This window comes from Pelobates fuscus, chromosome 8, assembly GCF_036172605.1.
Source record: "Pelobates fuscus isolate aPelFus1 chromosome 8, aPelFus1.pri, whole genome shotgun sequence".
Classification (NCBI taxonomy): Eukaryota; Metazoa; Chordata; class Amphibia; order Anura; family Pelobatidae; genus Pelobates; species Pelobates fuscus.
This window is the reverse complement of record NC_086324.1, coordinates 179,979,261-179,996,782: the sequence shown is the minus strand read 5'-3', so window position 1 is coordinate 179,996,782 and position 17,522 is coordinate 179,979,261. Positions and strand designations below refer to the sequence as shown.

The 17,522-nt window shown below is 40.2% G+C and overlaps 1 protein-coding gene across 5 annotated transcripts in view; it reads left to right on the top strand.

The window, feature by feature from the left end:
* The window catches only part of STK36 (serine/threonine kinase 36), a 139,880-nt gene that overhangs the window by 114,816 nt on the left and 7,542 nt on the right, over window positions 1–17,522 (top strand). For all 5 annotated transcript variants that reach the window (XM_063430943.1, XM_063430944.1, XM_063430946.1 and 2 more), the window contains exons 25-26: window positions 6,452–6,614; window positions 12,000–12,728. In XM_063430943.1, coding sequence (XP_063287013.1) covers window positions 6,452–6,614; window positions 12,000–12,728 — 892 coding nt within the window. The remainder of the gene's footprint in view (window positions 1–6,451; window positions 6,615–11,999; window positions 12,729–17,522) is intronic.

Genomic DNA, 17,522 nt, shown 5'->3' with positions numbered 1-17,522 from the left:
GATTGACAAGTACATTGATGATGTGACAAGTGTATATTTCCCATATGGACATGACATTACAGTGTGTATATTTAAATTTTTAACAACTAGGTATTTAAACTATTAAAAACTAGGTCTAAATAATCAACGAGAAGTTGTTAAATAACAGTTTTTGAAAATACAGCAAATGTGTTGTGCCAACAAAGGAGACTATTTATCAAAGCCTTGCATTTTAGCAATCTGAACTTTATGGTCTACCTGGAAACTACACTTAATAATGAGATGAGGTCATCTCAGGGCTAGTATTGTATTAGGAGTGTGACGGAGCTCCCTGTACTCCGGCTGGGTACCTCAGCCAAGCCTGCTTCGTAGCCGCTTGCAGGAACCCTGAAATGCTTCTGCCCCAGTCGCCGCAGCTTGACTGGGGTCCTTCTGGAGCTTTTGCACCCGACCAGGCAGCACCTCTCCTTCCAGGCAGGTATCGTGCCCTCTGCCTATTCCGCAGCAGCTCTGCTTACAGTGATTATAGTTATTGCCTTTACAAATATCTCTCCTGCCTGCAAAATTAGCAATATGCAAATCTACCCAAATATGCAAATTAGCCAGCCTTGCTATTCAGGTATTGATATTGCTACAAACAGAGAGTACTACTACATGGAGGACTGGGCACTCAAATGGCAGATTAAATTTAATGTTGAAAAATGCAAAGTTATGCACTTCGGCGTAAAGAATACACAAGCAACGTATACCCTTAATGGAAGCGAATTAGGGATAACAACACACGGAAAGGACTTGGGAATTGTTATAGACAACAAACTATGCAACAATGTGCAATGTCAATCAGCAGTGGCCAAGGCCAGTAGGGTATTGTCATGCATGAAAAAGGGCATTCATTCTCGGGACGAGAATATCATTTTGCCTCTTTATAAATCACTGGTAAGATCACACATTGAATATGCTGTGCAATTTTGGGCACCTGTTCTAAAGAAGAATATTATGGCACTAGAAAAAGTGCAGAGGCGGGCTACAAAATTAATAAAAGGAATGGAACATATCAGCTATGAAGAAAGGTTAACAAATTTAAACCTATTTAGTTTAGAAAAACGTCGTCTGAGAGGGGATATGATAACATTATACAAATATATTCGAGGCCAATACAAACCATTGTGTGGAAATCTATTCACAAACCGGACTTTACATAGGACACAAGGTCATGCGTTTAGACTAGAAGAAAGAAGATTTCGTCTAAGGCAAAGGAAAGGTTTTTTTTTTACTGTAAGAACAATCAGGATGTGGAATTCTCTGCCTGAAGAAGTGGTTTTATCAGAGTTCATACAGATGTTCAAACAGCTACTAGATGCATACTTGCAAAAACAGAATATTCAAGGATATAATCTTTCAATGTAGGGTAATAACTGCTTGATCCAAGGATAAATCTGACTGCCATTCTGGAGTCAAGAAGGATTTTTTTCCTAGCTTGTTGCAAAATTGGAAGTGCTTCAAACTGGGTTTTTTTGCCTTCTTTTGGATCAACAGCAAAAAACATATGTGAGGAAGGCTGAACTTGATGGACGCAAGTCTCTTTTCAGCAATGTAACTATGTAACATAGGCTCAATTGCCAAATCCACCTTGTTGATAACAATCCTCAGCAGTACAGGAGAGCAAGCATAATATTTAACAGTATACACACACATTAAAAAAACTATTACATTACACACACCCTTCACCTATAATGGGTACAGTCAGCGGCGTACATACCGCGGTCGCAAGGGTCGCGGCTGCGACCGGGTCTGACCCACCAGGGGGCCCGGCCGCCCTGCGACACTGTATGTACGCCAGTGTGGCCAGCCTCTTCTCCTGGGGGGCCCGAGGCTGGCCCTGGTGTCACCGGGCGTCCGGTCCTGCGGGCAAGCGAGGGAGCACTCTCCCCTGAGCGATCTCTGCCCATCTCCCTCGCGCACCGCACTGATGCCGAGCATGAATATGACGTCATATTCCGGCTTCGGAATCAGTAAGCGGCACGCGAGGGAGCTGGGCAGAGAGCGCTCAGGGGAGAGTACTCCCTCGCGGGCCCGCAGAACCGGCCTCTGGGCAGCACCACTGGACCCCAGGGAATCCCCTCAGCACTCCCAAAGGTAGGGAGGCTGTGGGATTAAATAAAATAAATTAAAAAAAAGTGTGTTTGTGTGTTAGTATTAGTGTGTGTGTTACTGAGTGTGTTACTGAGTGTGTTACTGAGTGTGTTACTGAGTGTGTTACTGAGTGTGTGTCTGTTAGTGAGTCTTTTTGGTGTCTGTCAGTGAGTGTATGTGTCTGTTAGCTAGTGTGTATGTGTCCTGTTCGTGAGAGTGTGTGTGTGTGTCTTCAGCACTTACCTTTCTCCAGCTCCGGACTCCCTTGGCGCTGGGGATCCCTCCGCCCCGATCCGCCTCTCAGCTCCGCCCATAGGAAAGCATAACTCAATGCTTTCCTATGGACGTCCATCGTCTTCTCACTGTGATTTTCACAGTGAGAATCGCGGAAGCTCCTCTAGCTCCACTAGAGGCTGGATTAACCCTCAGTGAAAGATAGCAGTTTCTCTGAAACTGCCATGTTTTCAGCTGCAGGGTTAAAACTAGAGGGACCTGGCACCCAGACCACTTCATTGAGCTGATGTGATCTGGGTGGCTGTAGTGGTCCTTTAAGTGTATGTGTATCTGCATGCACTGGCGTACATACTGCGGTCGCAGGGGTCGTAGCCCTGCGACCAGGTGCCCGCCGCCATGTGTTGCGGCCCCGGCCTGCGCAGAGTAAGCGAGCGGGGGTGGGCCCACGGATCAATTTTCGCACTGGGGCCCCATGGGTCGTGTGTACGCCACTTGGTACAGTGTGACTAAAATCTAGGAAAACTCCAGAAATCTACATAAATAGTCTGTGTGAAGGTCCAGGTGATGGTGACTACCGTCACAAGGAGGTAATCTCAGTGCTAGTATTGTATGAGGAGATAATCCCAGTGCTAGCACTAAATAGGCAGGTAATCTTAGGGTTAGTATTATATCTCAGGGCTAGTATTATAAAACAAAAGTGCAAGACTTATAATAGAAAGTGGAGCAATGTGTGGGAAGGAGTATCTCACACCCTTACAATATGCAGTACTAGAGCGATCTTAAAACAGCATCATATAAAAGATAAAAACAGAGAGAGCAACAAATAGTTCAGATTGTAACAAGCCTTGGTAAATGTGTATAACTGGGTGTAAACACACTCACCTGTAATGGAGCCACAAACTATAGGCTCACTTAATGTGTATTTGGGCTTTTACATGTAGCACCCCACCTGTCCTCTATTTGGAGACGTGTCCCCCAGAGAAAACACAGACAAAGTTTTATATCTAATATGGATGTAATTAAAAATAGCCGCCCATCTTATTCAGAGCCCATATGTCCTTGGCTCTAAGGTTATGCATCTAGTGTCAATGTGTTGGGTGAGACATCCCAAGCTGTATATCTCGATCCTTGTAATAAAGTGCTGGCGACAGTGCTACAGCTATTACATTTATAATAACATCAAAAACAAATATAAAAACAATAACATTGCAAGTAATATAAAGTCCATTTTGAGATAGCTTTATTAGTTGGCAGTGTTGAATTTGATATACAGTCTTCCATATTTATAAGTCCAACTATTGGGATTTAGTGACCATAATCCAACCGATTGCAAGTCTCTCGGGGTAATTTGCCCTCTTGTCCTGGTTTCACTGCCATTTTTAATCACATGGGGCAGCCAGGAGCTTCCGTTTAGAAGTGGGAAAACTTGTTGACAGACTGTAGGGGAACTTAGATACTTATTCAATTATATTAAAAGGTATTAAAATGTATAATGGGATGGATGGTTAAACCTGCCAAAAATAATTATTTAAAATAAGAAAACAATTATTTTTGGTTTAACTGAGAATTTTATCTACAGACCTGCGGGACGGTGATGGGGACCAGGTTTGCACACAGTTAGCTGCTTTCAAAGGGTTTAACCATCCATCCCATTATAGATTTTAACACCTGTTAATATATCTATTTAAGTTCCCCTACGGTCTGTCAACAAGTTTTCTCCCTTGTAACTAAATATAAATTAGGAGATTAGCCATTTGTTTAAGTTTTAACTGTATAATTGTACGTATTTATATGCTTCTATATTTTCCCTTTCTCTCCCCATATGTCTTATTGTCTCTGTCCAACCCCAATATGGCAGTTCAGGCTTCTGAATATAGGATTGCTACCATCTGCACTATTTGTTGTTCTCTATGTTTTTATATTTGATATGCTGTTTTAACATTTCTTTAAAACTGCATATTGTAAGGGGGTAACATACTCCTTCCCACACAGCGTTCCACTTTGTATTATAAGTCTTGCACAAAATATTATTTATGATTATTTTGGTAAAGGGAAGTAAGGTACCTTTCACAAGTGTTTTTTTGAGCTGCTTGTTTTTAACATTTTGCACACTTAATATTTTCTTGTCTCAAGCTAGTATTGTATAAGGAGGTAATTTCAGAGCTGGTATTGTATAAGGAGGTAATCTCAGAGCTGGTATTGTATGAGGAGGTAATCTCAGTGCTGGTATTGTATGAGGAGGTAATCTCAGTGCTAGTATTGTATGAGGAGGTAATCTCAGTGCTAGTATTGTATGAGGAGGTAATCTCAGAGCTGGTATTGTATGGGGAGGTCATCTCAGAGCTGGTATTGTATGGGGAGGTCATCTCAGAGCTGGTATTGTATGGGGAGGTCATCTCAGAGCTGGTATTGTATGGGGAGGTCATCTCAGAGCTGGTATTGTATGAGGAGGTAATCTCAGAGCTGGTATTGTATGGGGGAGGTAATCTCAGAGCTGGTATTGTATGGGGAGGTAATCTCAGAGCTGGTATTGTATGAGTAGGTAATCTCAGAGCTGGTATTGTATGAGGAGGTAATCTCAGAGCTGGTATTGTATGAGGAGGTAATCTCAGAGCTGGTATTGTATGGGGAGCTAATCTCAGAGCTAGTATTGTATGGGGAGCTAATCTCAGAGCTGGTATTGTATGAGGAGTTATTCTCAGAGCTAGTATTGTATGGGGGAGGTAATCTCAGATCTGGTATTGTATGAGGAGGTAATCTCAGAGCTGGTATTGTATGAGGAGGTAATCTCTGAGCTGGTATTGTATGAGGAGGTAATCTCAGAGCTGGTATTGTATGAGGAGGTAATCTCTGAGCTAGTATTGTATGAGGAGGTAATCTCAGTGCTAGTATTGTATGGGGGAGGTATTCTCTGAGCTGGTATTGTATGGGGAGCTAATCTCAGAGCTGGTATTGTATGAGGAGTTATTCTCAGAGCTAGTATTGTATGGGGGAGGTAATCTCAGAGCTGGTATTGTATGGGGGAGGTAATCTCAGATCTGGTATTGTATGAGGAGGTAATCTCAGAGCTGGTATTGTATGAGGAGGTAATCTCAGAGCTAGTATTGTATGGGGGAGGTAATCTCAGATCTGGTATTGTATGAGGAGGTAATCTCAGAGCTGGTATTGTATGAGGAGGTAATCTCTGAGCTGGTATTGTATGAGGAGGTAATCTCAGAGCTGGTATTGTATGAGGAGGTAATCTCTGAGCTAGTATTGTATGAGGAGGTAATCTCAGTGCTAGTATTGTATGGGGGAGGTATTCTCTGAGCTGGTATTGTATGAGGAGGTAATCTCAGAGCTGGTATTGTATGAGGAGGTAATCTCAGAGCTGGTATTGTATGAGGAGGTAATCTCAGAGCTGGTATTGTATGGGGGAGGTAATCTCAGAGCTGGTATTGTATGGGGGAGGTAATCTCAGAGCTGGTATTGTATGGGGGAGGTAATCTCAGAGCTGGTATTGTATGGGGGAGGTAATCTCAGAGCTGGTATTGTATGAGGAGGTAATCTCAGAGCTGGTATTGTATGAGGAGGTAATCTCAGAGCTGGTATTGTATGGGGAGGTAATCTCAGAGCTAGTATTGTATGGGGAGCTAATCTCAGAGCTGGTATTGTATGAGGAGTTATTCTCAGAGCTAGTATTGTATGGGGGAGGTAATCTCAGATCTGGTATTGTATGAGGAGGTAATCTCAGAGCTGGTATTGTATGAGGAGGTAATCTCAGAGCTGGTATTGTATGAGGAGGTAATCTCAGAGCTGGTATTGTATGAGGAGGTAATCTCTGAGCTAGTATTGTATGAGGAGGTAATCTCAGTGCTAGTATTGTATGGGGGAGGTATTCTCTGAGCTGGTATTGTATGGGGGAGGTAATCTCAGAGCTGGTATTGTATGAGGAGGTAATCTCTGAGCTAGTAAAGTATGAAGAGTTATTCTCTATTTTAACATTGTATGAGGAATTGTTGCCAGAGCTAGTATTATATTAGCAGTTATCTCAGTGCTAGTATTGTACAAGGTGGTAATCTCTGAACAGCTAGTATGATTATTAATTAGTTTTGTTTACCCACAGCTGCAGTCCTTTTGGATGGGACGTTTCTCAAACTCTCTCTGACATTGTTAATCTGGTGTCTAAACTAATATGTGTCCCTCTGTCTCTGGAGACTGCTGGAGACAGCATGAAAGAAATTTTCCACTTTTTTAAACAGTACCAGACTGTCACATCTCTGATACAGGTAATACCGTCTCTCACAAGATTCAGTCATTCCATAAAGGTTACTAAAAATGATGGTAAACTTGCCTTACCTTTCCTTTCTGTGTGCAGGACTTCACTCTTGTAATTGTAAATTAAATCCCTAATTGTGTAATGTCATCTTCTCTCTCTTCAGTCATATTAAGAGTTTGGGGTTTATTCTTCATATTAATAGTGATAAAGTTAGTGTAGTAGTAGAAGTCTTGCTATTATTTGTTTATATAGTTTGTCAATGTCATGTTTTATTTAACACAGGACAAAGGATCTGATTCTAATACATGGTACTGAGAGGCGCTTGATGACCTGATTGCCATAAAGAATTTTTTTATTTATTTTTTTTCCCTCCTCCCTCCCCCTCCCCCCCCTTTTTTTTTCTCCCCTTCTACACACCACGTCAGCAACTGTGTTCTAGCTAGGAGCTCAATTTGGAGTAGCTAGACAATGTATAATCCAGTGGAATATTATCTAGGGATTATTGTAAACTGGAGACCCTGTTTTCCTTTCAGGGATACAGGTTCATTTGTATGTATGAATGTGTGCATCAGGGGCAAAACTACTACTATAGATTATAAAGGACCAGTAAAGATCTGTGAATATGGTTAGGGTTTTATCTATTAATGCCCAGGGTTTGAATACCCCCCAAAAGAGAGGATACTTATATGATACAATTAGAAAAAATAAAATAGACCTATGTTTCGTCCAGGAGACACATTGGCAGAAGCAGAATAGTAATTACTGGAAATTCTCCAAAGTTCCAATAATTTTTACATCAGACTATAATAAAAAGAAGAGAGGAGTCACAATAATAATTTCAGCATATACTAAATTCGAACTTATTATGGAAAAAAAAGACAACCAAGGTAGAAGTTTGATCCTAATTTGTAAATTAAACGAAGAACTATATACATTAGTAAACTTATACGCACCAAATATCTACTCCAGTAAATTTTTTAAATCGCTTTTTAAGGAAATCAAAAAAAATCAAAAAAGGAACTTTATTAATAGCTGGGGATATGAATGTTACACCAGATGTAAAAATGGATAGAACACTAACTAATAAGAACAATCATTATACAAGAAAAATAATTAATAATGCCAGATCATTTACTAATATCATGATAGAACACGACCTTTATGATATCTGGAGGGTTCACCACCCTAACACCAGGGACTATTCGTATTTTTCTCATGTACATAAAACCTATTCTAGAATAGATATTTATTTAACAAATCCGTATAGTTTACATAAGTTTGAGAATTCTAATATCGATAATATATCCTGGTCAGATCATGCACCGATAATAACTAATATTAAACAAAAAAATGACACCAAGGTAACTACACCTTGGAGGATGAAGGATGAAATTCTAGACTCAGTATCTGGCCTAAAATATTCGAAAGACCAAGCAGAAGAATTTATAAGATTTAATGATAACAAATAAGTATCCAATAGTACTCTTTGGTGTACATATAAATGTTTCATGAGGGGAAACTTTATAAAAATTGGAGCAAAACTGAAAAAAGATCAGGGGAAAAATTTAACGGATCTTTATATAGAATTAGCCATATTGGAAAATACTAATAAAAAAGACTTCAATATATTAACACTAAACAAAATTAAACAAATACAAACTCAAATTAAAACTAGTTTATCAAATAAAGTGAACAATGCAATTATAAGGTTAAAACAGTTGTGGTATCATTGAGAAAATAGAACGAGTAAAGTTTTTTCTGATAAATTAAAATTCAAAAAAAGACAACAAAGGATTATAAAGATCAAATATAATGATAAAGATCACTTCTCACCAACTGACATAGGGGAAGTATTTGGTCAATATTATAAGTCACTATATAACCTCCCAAAGATTACCTCAACGCCTGAAGCGATAGATACCTTCTTATCTACCTGTAAATTACCCAAAATTAATGTAGAACAGACTAAAGATTTAGAATCTCCTATATCTATGACAGAGATTACCCACGCTATAAAATCACTCCGCAAAGGGAAAGCTCCGGGACCAGATGGTCTAACAGATTCCTTTTATAAAACATTCCTTACTCCTATCGCTTCTCTTCTCTTTAAAGTCTACAATGAAGTGAGAGGCCAGAAATATTTCCCTAAGGAAACAATGATTATACCTATTCTAAAACCAGAGAAAGACCCACATTTTGTATCGAATTATAGACCTATTTCGTTATTAAACATTGATATAAAGATCTTCTCAAGGATATTAGCTGATAGAATAAAAAAAATCGTCCCGACTTTAATCCATCCAGGTCAAGCCGGATTTATAATGGGTAGGAAAGGAGCTCACAATGTACGTAGGCTTTTAAATCTAATACAGGTAATAGAGGATAATAGGATTCCATCGCTGTTTGTGGCCGTGGATGCAGAGAAGGCCTTCGACAGGGTAAACTGGTTGTTCCTGTCGAGGGTCCTCAAAGCATTTGGGTTTCAAGATTTCATATATGATTTAATCTGGTCTCTCTATACTAATCCAACGGCGAGGGTTATGGGAAGGGGTATTGCATCTGAATGGTTTGATGTAAATAATGGTACACGCCAGGGATGTCCACTCGCCCCATTGCTATATGCCTTGACTATAGAACCACTTGCCTCCGCCATTAGACTAGACCAAAAAATTCAAGGGATTCATCTGGCCGGTAAACAAGTCAGGGTTCTATTATATGCAGATGATATAATTTTAACATTAACTGAATGCGAGGATTCATTATATCATTTTATGGAATTAATTGAGAAATATAGATCTATTTCTAATTATAAAATCAATGTAAATAAAACACAGGTGATATATACCAACTTACCAGAACAACAACTTCTAACTTTAAAATCTAAATTCCCATTTATTTGGTCGAGTGAGAGCATAAAATATTTGGGAGTTAAAATAAGCTTTGACTGGAATCAAATAATTAAAATCAATTACTACCCATTGCTCAAAGATATGAAAGATACGTTACTTAAATGGAATAATTTATACGTATCATGGATAGGGAAATCTAATGCGGTTAGACATTATTTACTACCCAAACTTGAATATATAATGAGAACCATTCCCATGAAAGTCCCAAAGGACATATTAAAAGAATATCAAAAAATATTTTCAGAATACCTCTGGGGGGAAAAAAAAAAAAATCAAGAATAGCCCTGAAATATATAACTACAAAATTTATGGATGGTGGAATATCATTCCCAGACGTATATCAAGTACATGATGCAATCATGTTCTCTCATATCCTAGAATGGAATAACGACAATGTGGACAACTTGTGGATAGACCAAGAACAAATCTCGAGCAATATATCTGATATTAAACTGTTATATTGGATTGATTCTCCAACATTTTCTAAATTAAAAATAAAAAATAAGATAATATTGGATATTTTTTCTAATTTACAAACTTTGAAGAAAAAATTACAGATTATAGAACATCTAACTATAAACTCACCAATTGAAATAATACAAATATATATAGAGGATATTAATATTAAAAAATGGAAGGACAACGTCTTCTAAAACTAGCTGATATTTTAAAACCAGATCTTCAAATAAAATCGTTTCAACAAATTCTTACTGACACAAAAGGTCTTGATAACGAACAATTTACATATATTAGAATTAAACATTTTATCCAATCCAATACATAATATCTCACTTATAGATAATATTCTTAGTATAGAACATAAGAATAATATGATCTCAAAAATAAATAAGGTTCTATATAATGGATACAAGAAGGGAAAAATGAAATCTATGTTGAAATGGGAAAATGATATTGGAACTGAGTTTTCATTGGATCAATGGAAGGAATCATTCGATTTGCTTAGAAAAGCGATACATAGTATAAGTTTGTATGAATTACAGATTAAATTGGTCCATAGGTGGTATATGGTCCCAGCGAGAGTTGCAAGATTCCACCCTCCCACAGATCCTCTCTGTTGGAGATGCTTAAGATGTGACGGAACGTTTAGACATATATGGTGGGATTGCTATGCTCTCGATCCTTTAAAGCAAGTGACATCCACAAAAATCAATACCATCCTTAAAATAACAATGGACCTTTCTCCACAACTATTCTTGCTACATATGAATATCCCTACTAAAACTAAAATTATAAAATATTTAATAATTCATATTTTAATGGCGGTTAAAATTTGTATCGCCAGATATTGGAAAACTGTAAATATTCCCTCATGGAGAGAGGTGGAATCCCAAATAGGATATCAACGTTTAATGGAGAAACGGGTATATAGAAACCTTAATATGACAAACAAATACATCAAGATATGGAAACCCTGGACAACTGAGAGATCCACTAACCAATAACGTAGAACATACTAAAAGAAAACTGGTCCTTAAACTTACAATTTCCATTACATGTTTCCTAATGCCTCTGGTGCACTGTGTGAATGAGTATTTTTCTATGTATGTTTTATATGTTTAGTCTGATAAGATACGACTAGGGGAGCTAGGCATCAATTTACTAGCTAATATAGATTATGAGGGGGTAATTGACGAGATACTGATGCTCCATGGCCGGTCTTACGTCAAACTAAAATAACACAATAAAATGAATTTCAATGAATCTTTAAATAGAACTTTCCTATATATAACAACATATGATGAATTGGCATCTATCCTATTGCTAAGCGATACAAACTCATGGGACAGAAGCCGTTCTGATGTGAAAAAAAAAAAAAAGAATGGGTTAAATAAGGAGTAGGCAACCTTTGGCACCAGAGATGTCGTGATGCTTTGCCAGCATTATGGGTGTAACAGCATTACAGGATATGAAGTCTACAACATCTGGAGTGCTGATGGTTGTCTGCCTTTGGATTATATCGTCCTTAAAGGTGGCCAAGTTTCGCTCCAACAATGGTTTAAACTTCCCCATGGCCGTACAATATGCTAGAAATGTTTAGTGTATATTAAAAACAGAGCTTGTGGAAGAATTATGGTTGTGTCCGTAGTCTGCAAGAAGACTGTCTGTCCAGACTCTGCTGGCACTAGGGGGCAATATGCATTTATTCAACACAAGGATACTACATGGGGTATATTCTTATTGTCTAAGGAGGAGGTGAAAGGTAAGATAATACATTTATTAGTATGGGGGCCTAGAGTGCATAGGTGGCTGCGTTACAGACCTGCCTCTGCTCCAGTGTGATTACCACCAATAGGAGGGGACCTCCTCCACTGCTCAATCAGCTGGCAGAAATACTGCATGCAATGTTTGGCCTGACTCAGCCATATGTCCACTATGTCCTTTCTAAGAGTTTTCTATAACCCTCCTTTAGTTGGCTGCTATGTGCTTAGTGTAAACCCACTCTCTCTTTCTCTCTTACATTGCAGGCTATTTCTCAGCTGCCACTACCCTGCATGGAGCTTCCTGTGTGTCTCTTGTGCCGCATCGCTCTGATGGACGTGGACTTCCTGCTCGAGTTTTCATTGGCAGCATCCTCGTCTGATGACGTCGTTGCCTGGTTGGGAAGTGCTTTGTGTTCAGGAGCAAGTAGTGTGATCTGTGACCTGCTTTCACTTTTCAGTCACATGATCCGAGAGTCTCCCTCCAACATGTCATTACTGAAGAGGATTATGGGAGAATGGGAAAATCTTCTGCCCCACGTCTTACAGAGCTCAGGGCCCGAACTGAGGGCCGCAGCATGCACTCTTGCAGGAAACTTGGCCCGCCATGGAGAACAGCTTTCGTTGTTGGTTCTGAAAGGTCTAGTAGACTGTCTGTCAGACCGTGATGGACGAGTTAGACGAACAGCAGCTTTTGCTATAGGAAACTCTGCCTTTCATAGAGCACAGGCTGCTTTTCACAGCCCATTGGTGTCGCTTGCTACCTCTAAGATATCAATTCTACTTCAAGACCCACAAGTGAAGACCCGTGCTCATGCAGCCAATGCCCTTGGTAACCTGGGAATTATCTTAATGGAAGAAGATCATGCTCAGCTTCTCCTGTTAAGGGTCCCTCAGATGCTCTTACAGACTGCATGCACCGACCAAGAAGAATCTGTTCGAGTGGCCTCACTTATTGCTCTTCGTAGCCTGAGTGGAGCCTCTGCAATACGGCAGGTGGATTCCGAGTCACTTTTACATGATTGGGTCATCTGTTGTGATTGTGTTGCATTATGTGTCACTGGGTAACACATTGTATTATTTCTTTGTACTGGGTGAAACATTTTGCTATATGTGTGCATCTCTGGGTCACAAGGTGTTGTAAGTGTTTGAGATAAGGACAGATAATGCTGTGAAATGTGTGTGTGGCAATGCCACCTAGTGGGCAAAGCTATATGTACAAACTACTGAACCACATATCTTGTGTGATGTATGTGTACTTATTGCAGGGCCACATAGTGTGCGATGTATGTGTACTTATTGCAGGGTCACATAGTGTACGATGTATGTGTACTTATTGCAGGGTCACATAGTGTACGATGTATGTGTACTTATTGCAGGGTCACATAGTGTGTGATGTATGTGTACTTATTGCAGGGTCACATAGTGTACGATGTATGTGTACTTATTGCAGGGTCACCGTGTACGATGTATGTGTACTTATTGCAGGGTCACATAGTGTGCGATGTATGTGTACTTATTGCAGGGTCACATAGTGTGCGATGTATGTGTACTTATTGCAGGGTCACATAGTGTGCGATGTATGTGTACTTATTGCAGGGTCACATAGTGTACGATGTATGTGTACTTATTGCAGGGTCACATAGTGTGCGATGTATGTGTACTTATTGCAAGGTCACATAGTGTGCGATGTATGTGTACTTATTGCAGGGTCACATAGTGTACGATGTACGTGTACTTATTGCAGGGCCACATAGTGTGCGATGTATGTGTACTTATTGCTGGGTCACATAGTGTGCGATGTATGTGTACTTATTGCAGGGTCACATAGTGTACGATGTATGTGTACTTATTGCAGGGTCACATAGTGTACGATGTATGTGTACTTATTGCAGGGTCACATAGTGTGTGATGTATGTGTACTTATTGCAGGGCCACATAGTGTGCGATGTATGTGTACTTATTGCAGGGTCACCGTGTACGATGTATGTGTACTTATTGCAGGGTCACATAGTGTGCGATGTATGTGTACTTATTGCAGGGTCACATAGTGTGCGATGTATGTGTACTTATTGCAGGGTCACATAGTGTACGATGTATGTGTACTTATTGCAGGGTCACAGTGTGCGATGTATGTGTACTTATTGCAGGGTCACACAGTGTGCGATGTATGTGTACTTATTGCAGGGTCACAGTGTGCGATGTACGTGTACTTATTGCAGGGTCACATAGTGTGCGATGTACGTGTACTTATTGCAGGGTCACATAGTGTACGATGTACGTGTACTTATTGCAGGGTCACACAGTGTGCGATGTACGTGTACTTATTGCAGGGCCACATAGTGTGCGATGTATGTGTACTTATTGCTGGGTCACATAGTGTGCGATGTATGTGTACTTATTTCAGGGTCACACAGTGTGCGATGTATGTGTACTTATTGCAGGGTCACATAGTGTGCGATGTATGTGTACTTATTGCAGGGTCACATAGTGTGCGATGTATGTGTACTTATTGCAGGGTCACATAGTGTGCGATGTATGTGTACTTATTGCAGGGTCACATAGTGTGCGATGTATGTGTACTTATTGCAGGGTCACATAGTGTGCGATGTATGTGTACTTATTGCAGGGTCACATAGTGTGCGATGTATGTGTACTTATTGCAGGGTCACATAGTGTGCGATGTATGTGTACTTATTGCAGGGTCACATAGTGTGCGATGTATGTGTACTTATTGCAGGGTCACATAGTGTGCGATGTATGTGTACTTATTGCTGGGTCACATAGTGTGCGATGTATGTGTACTTATTGCAGGGTCACACAGTGTGCGATGTATGTGTACTTATTGCAGGGTCACATAGTGTGCGATGTATGTGTACTTATTGCAGGGTCACATAGTGTGCGATGTATGTGTACTTATTGCAGGGTCACATAGTGTGCGATGTATGTGTACTTATTGCAGGGTCACATAGTGTGCGATGTATGTGTACTTATTGCTGGGTCACATAGTGTACGATGTACGTGTACTTATTGCAGGGTCACATAGTGTGCGATGTATGTGTACTTATTGCAGGGTCACATAGTGTACGATGTATGTGTACTTATTGCAGGGTCACATAGTGTACGATGTATGTGTACTTATTGCAGGGTCACATAGTGTTCGATGTATGTGTACTTATTGCAGGGTCACATAGTGTGCGATGTATGTGTACTTATTGCAGGGTCACATAGTGTGCGATGTATGTTTACTTATTGCAGGGTCACATAGTGTGCGATGTATGTGTACTTATTGCAGGGTCACATAGTGTTCGATGTATGTGTTCTTATTGCAGGGTCACATAGTGTACGATGTATGTGTACTTATTGCAGGGTCACATAGTGTTCGATGTATGTGTTCTTATTGCAGGGTCACAGTGTTCGATGTATGTGTTCTTATTGCAGGGTCACATAGTGTGCGATGTATGTGTACTTATTGCAGGGTCACATAGTGTACGATGTATGTGTACTTATTGCAGGGTCACATAGTGTTAGATGTATGTGTACTTATTGCAGGGTCACATAGTGTACGATGTTTGTGTTCTTATTGCAGGGTCACATAGTGTGCGATGTATGTGTACTTATTGCAGGGTCACATAGTGTGCGATGTATGTGTACTTATTGCAGGGTCACATAGTGTGCGATGTATGTTTACTTATTGCAGGGTCACATAGTGTGCGATGTATGTTTACTTATTGCAGGGTCACATAGTGTTCGATGTATGTGTTGTTATTGCAGGGTCACATAGTGTGCGATGTATGTGTACTTATTGCAGGGTCACATAGTGTGCGATGTATGTGTACTTATTGCAGGGTCACATAGTGTGCGATGTATGTGTACTTATTGCAGGGTCACATAGTGTGCGATGTATGTGTACTTATTGCAGGGTCACATAGTGTACGATGTATGTGTACTTATTGCAGGGTCACATAGTGTTCGATGTATGTGTTCTTATTGCAGGGTCACATAGTGTACGATGTATGTGTACTTATTGCAGGGTCACATAGTGTTCGATGTATGTGTTCTTATTGCAGGGTCACATAGTGTACGATGTATGTGTACTTATTGCAGGGTCACATAGTGTGCGATGTACGTGTACTTATTGCAGGGTCACATAGTGTGCGATGTACGTGTACTTATTGCAGGGTCACATAGTGTGCGATGTACGTGTACTTATTGCAGGGTCACATAGTGTGCGATGTATGTGTACTTATTGCAGGGTCACATAGTGTGCGATGTATGTGTACTTATTGCAGGGTCACATAGTGTGCGATGTATGTGTACTTATTGCAGGGTCACATAGTGTGCGATGTATGTGTACTTATTGCAGGGTCACATAGTGTGCGATGTATGTGTACTTATTGCAGGGTCACATAGTGTGCGATGTATGTGTACTTATTGCAGGGTCACATAGTGTGCGATGTATGTGTACTTATTGCAGGGTCACATAGTGTGCGATGTATGTGTACTTATTGCAGGGTCACATAGTGTGCGATGTATGTGTACTTATTGCTGGGTCACATAGTGTGCGATGTATGTGTACTTATTGCAGGGTCACACAGTGTGCGATGTATGTGTACTTATTGCAGGGTCACATAGTGTGCGATGTATGTGTACTTATTGCAGGGTCACATAGTGTGCGATGTATGTGTACTTATTGCAGGGTCACATAGTGTGCGATGTATGTGTACTTATTGCAGGGTCACATAGTGTGCGATGTATGTGTACTTATTGCAGGGTCACATAGTGTGCGATGTATGTGTACTTATTGCAGGGTCACATAGTGTACGATGTATGTGTACTTATTGCAGGGTCACATAGTGTACGATGTATGTGTACTTATTGCAGGGTCACATAGTGTTCGATGTATGTGTACTTATTGCAGGGTCACATAGTGTACGATGTATGTGTTCTTATTGCAGGGTCACATAGTGTGCGATGTATGTGTACTTATTGCAGGGTCACATAGTGTGCGATGTATGTGTACTTATTGCAGGGTCACATAGTGTGCGATGTATGTTTACTTATTGCAGGGTCACATAGTGTTCGATGTATGTGTTCTTATTGCAGGGTCACATAGTGTGCGATGTATGTGTACTTATTGCAGGGTCACATAGTGTGCGATGTATGTGTACTTATTGCAGGGTCACATAGTGTGCGATGTACGTGTACTTATTGCAGGGTCATATAGTGTGCGATGTATGTGTACTTATTGCAGGGTCACATAGTGTACGATGTATGTGTACTTATTGCAGGGTCACATAGTGTGCGATGTATGTGTACTTATTGCAGGGTCACATAGTGTACGATGTATGTGTTCTTATTGCAGGGTCACATAGTGTACGATGTATGTGTACTTATTGCAGGGTCACATAGTGTGCGATGTATGTGTTCTTATTGCAGGGTCACATAGTGTACGATGTATGTGTACTTATTGCAGGGTCACATAGTGTTCGATGTATGTGTTCTTATTGCAGGGTCACATAGTGTACGATGTATGTGTACTTATTGCAGGGTCACATAGTGTGCGATGTATGTGTTCTTATTGCAGGGTCACATAGTGTACGATGTATGTGTACTTATTGCAGGGTCACATAGTGTGCGATGTACGTGTACTTATTGCAGGGTCACATAGTGTGCGATGTACGTGTACTTATTGCAGGGTCACATAGTGTACGATGTACGTGTACTTATTGCAGGGTCACATAGTGTGCGATGTATGTGTTCTTATTGCAGGGTCACATAGTGTGCGAT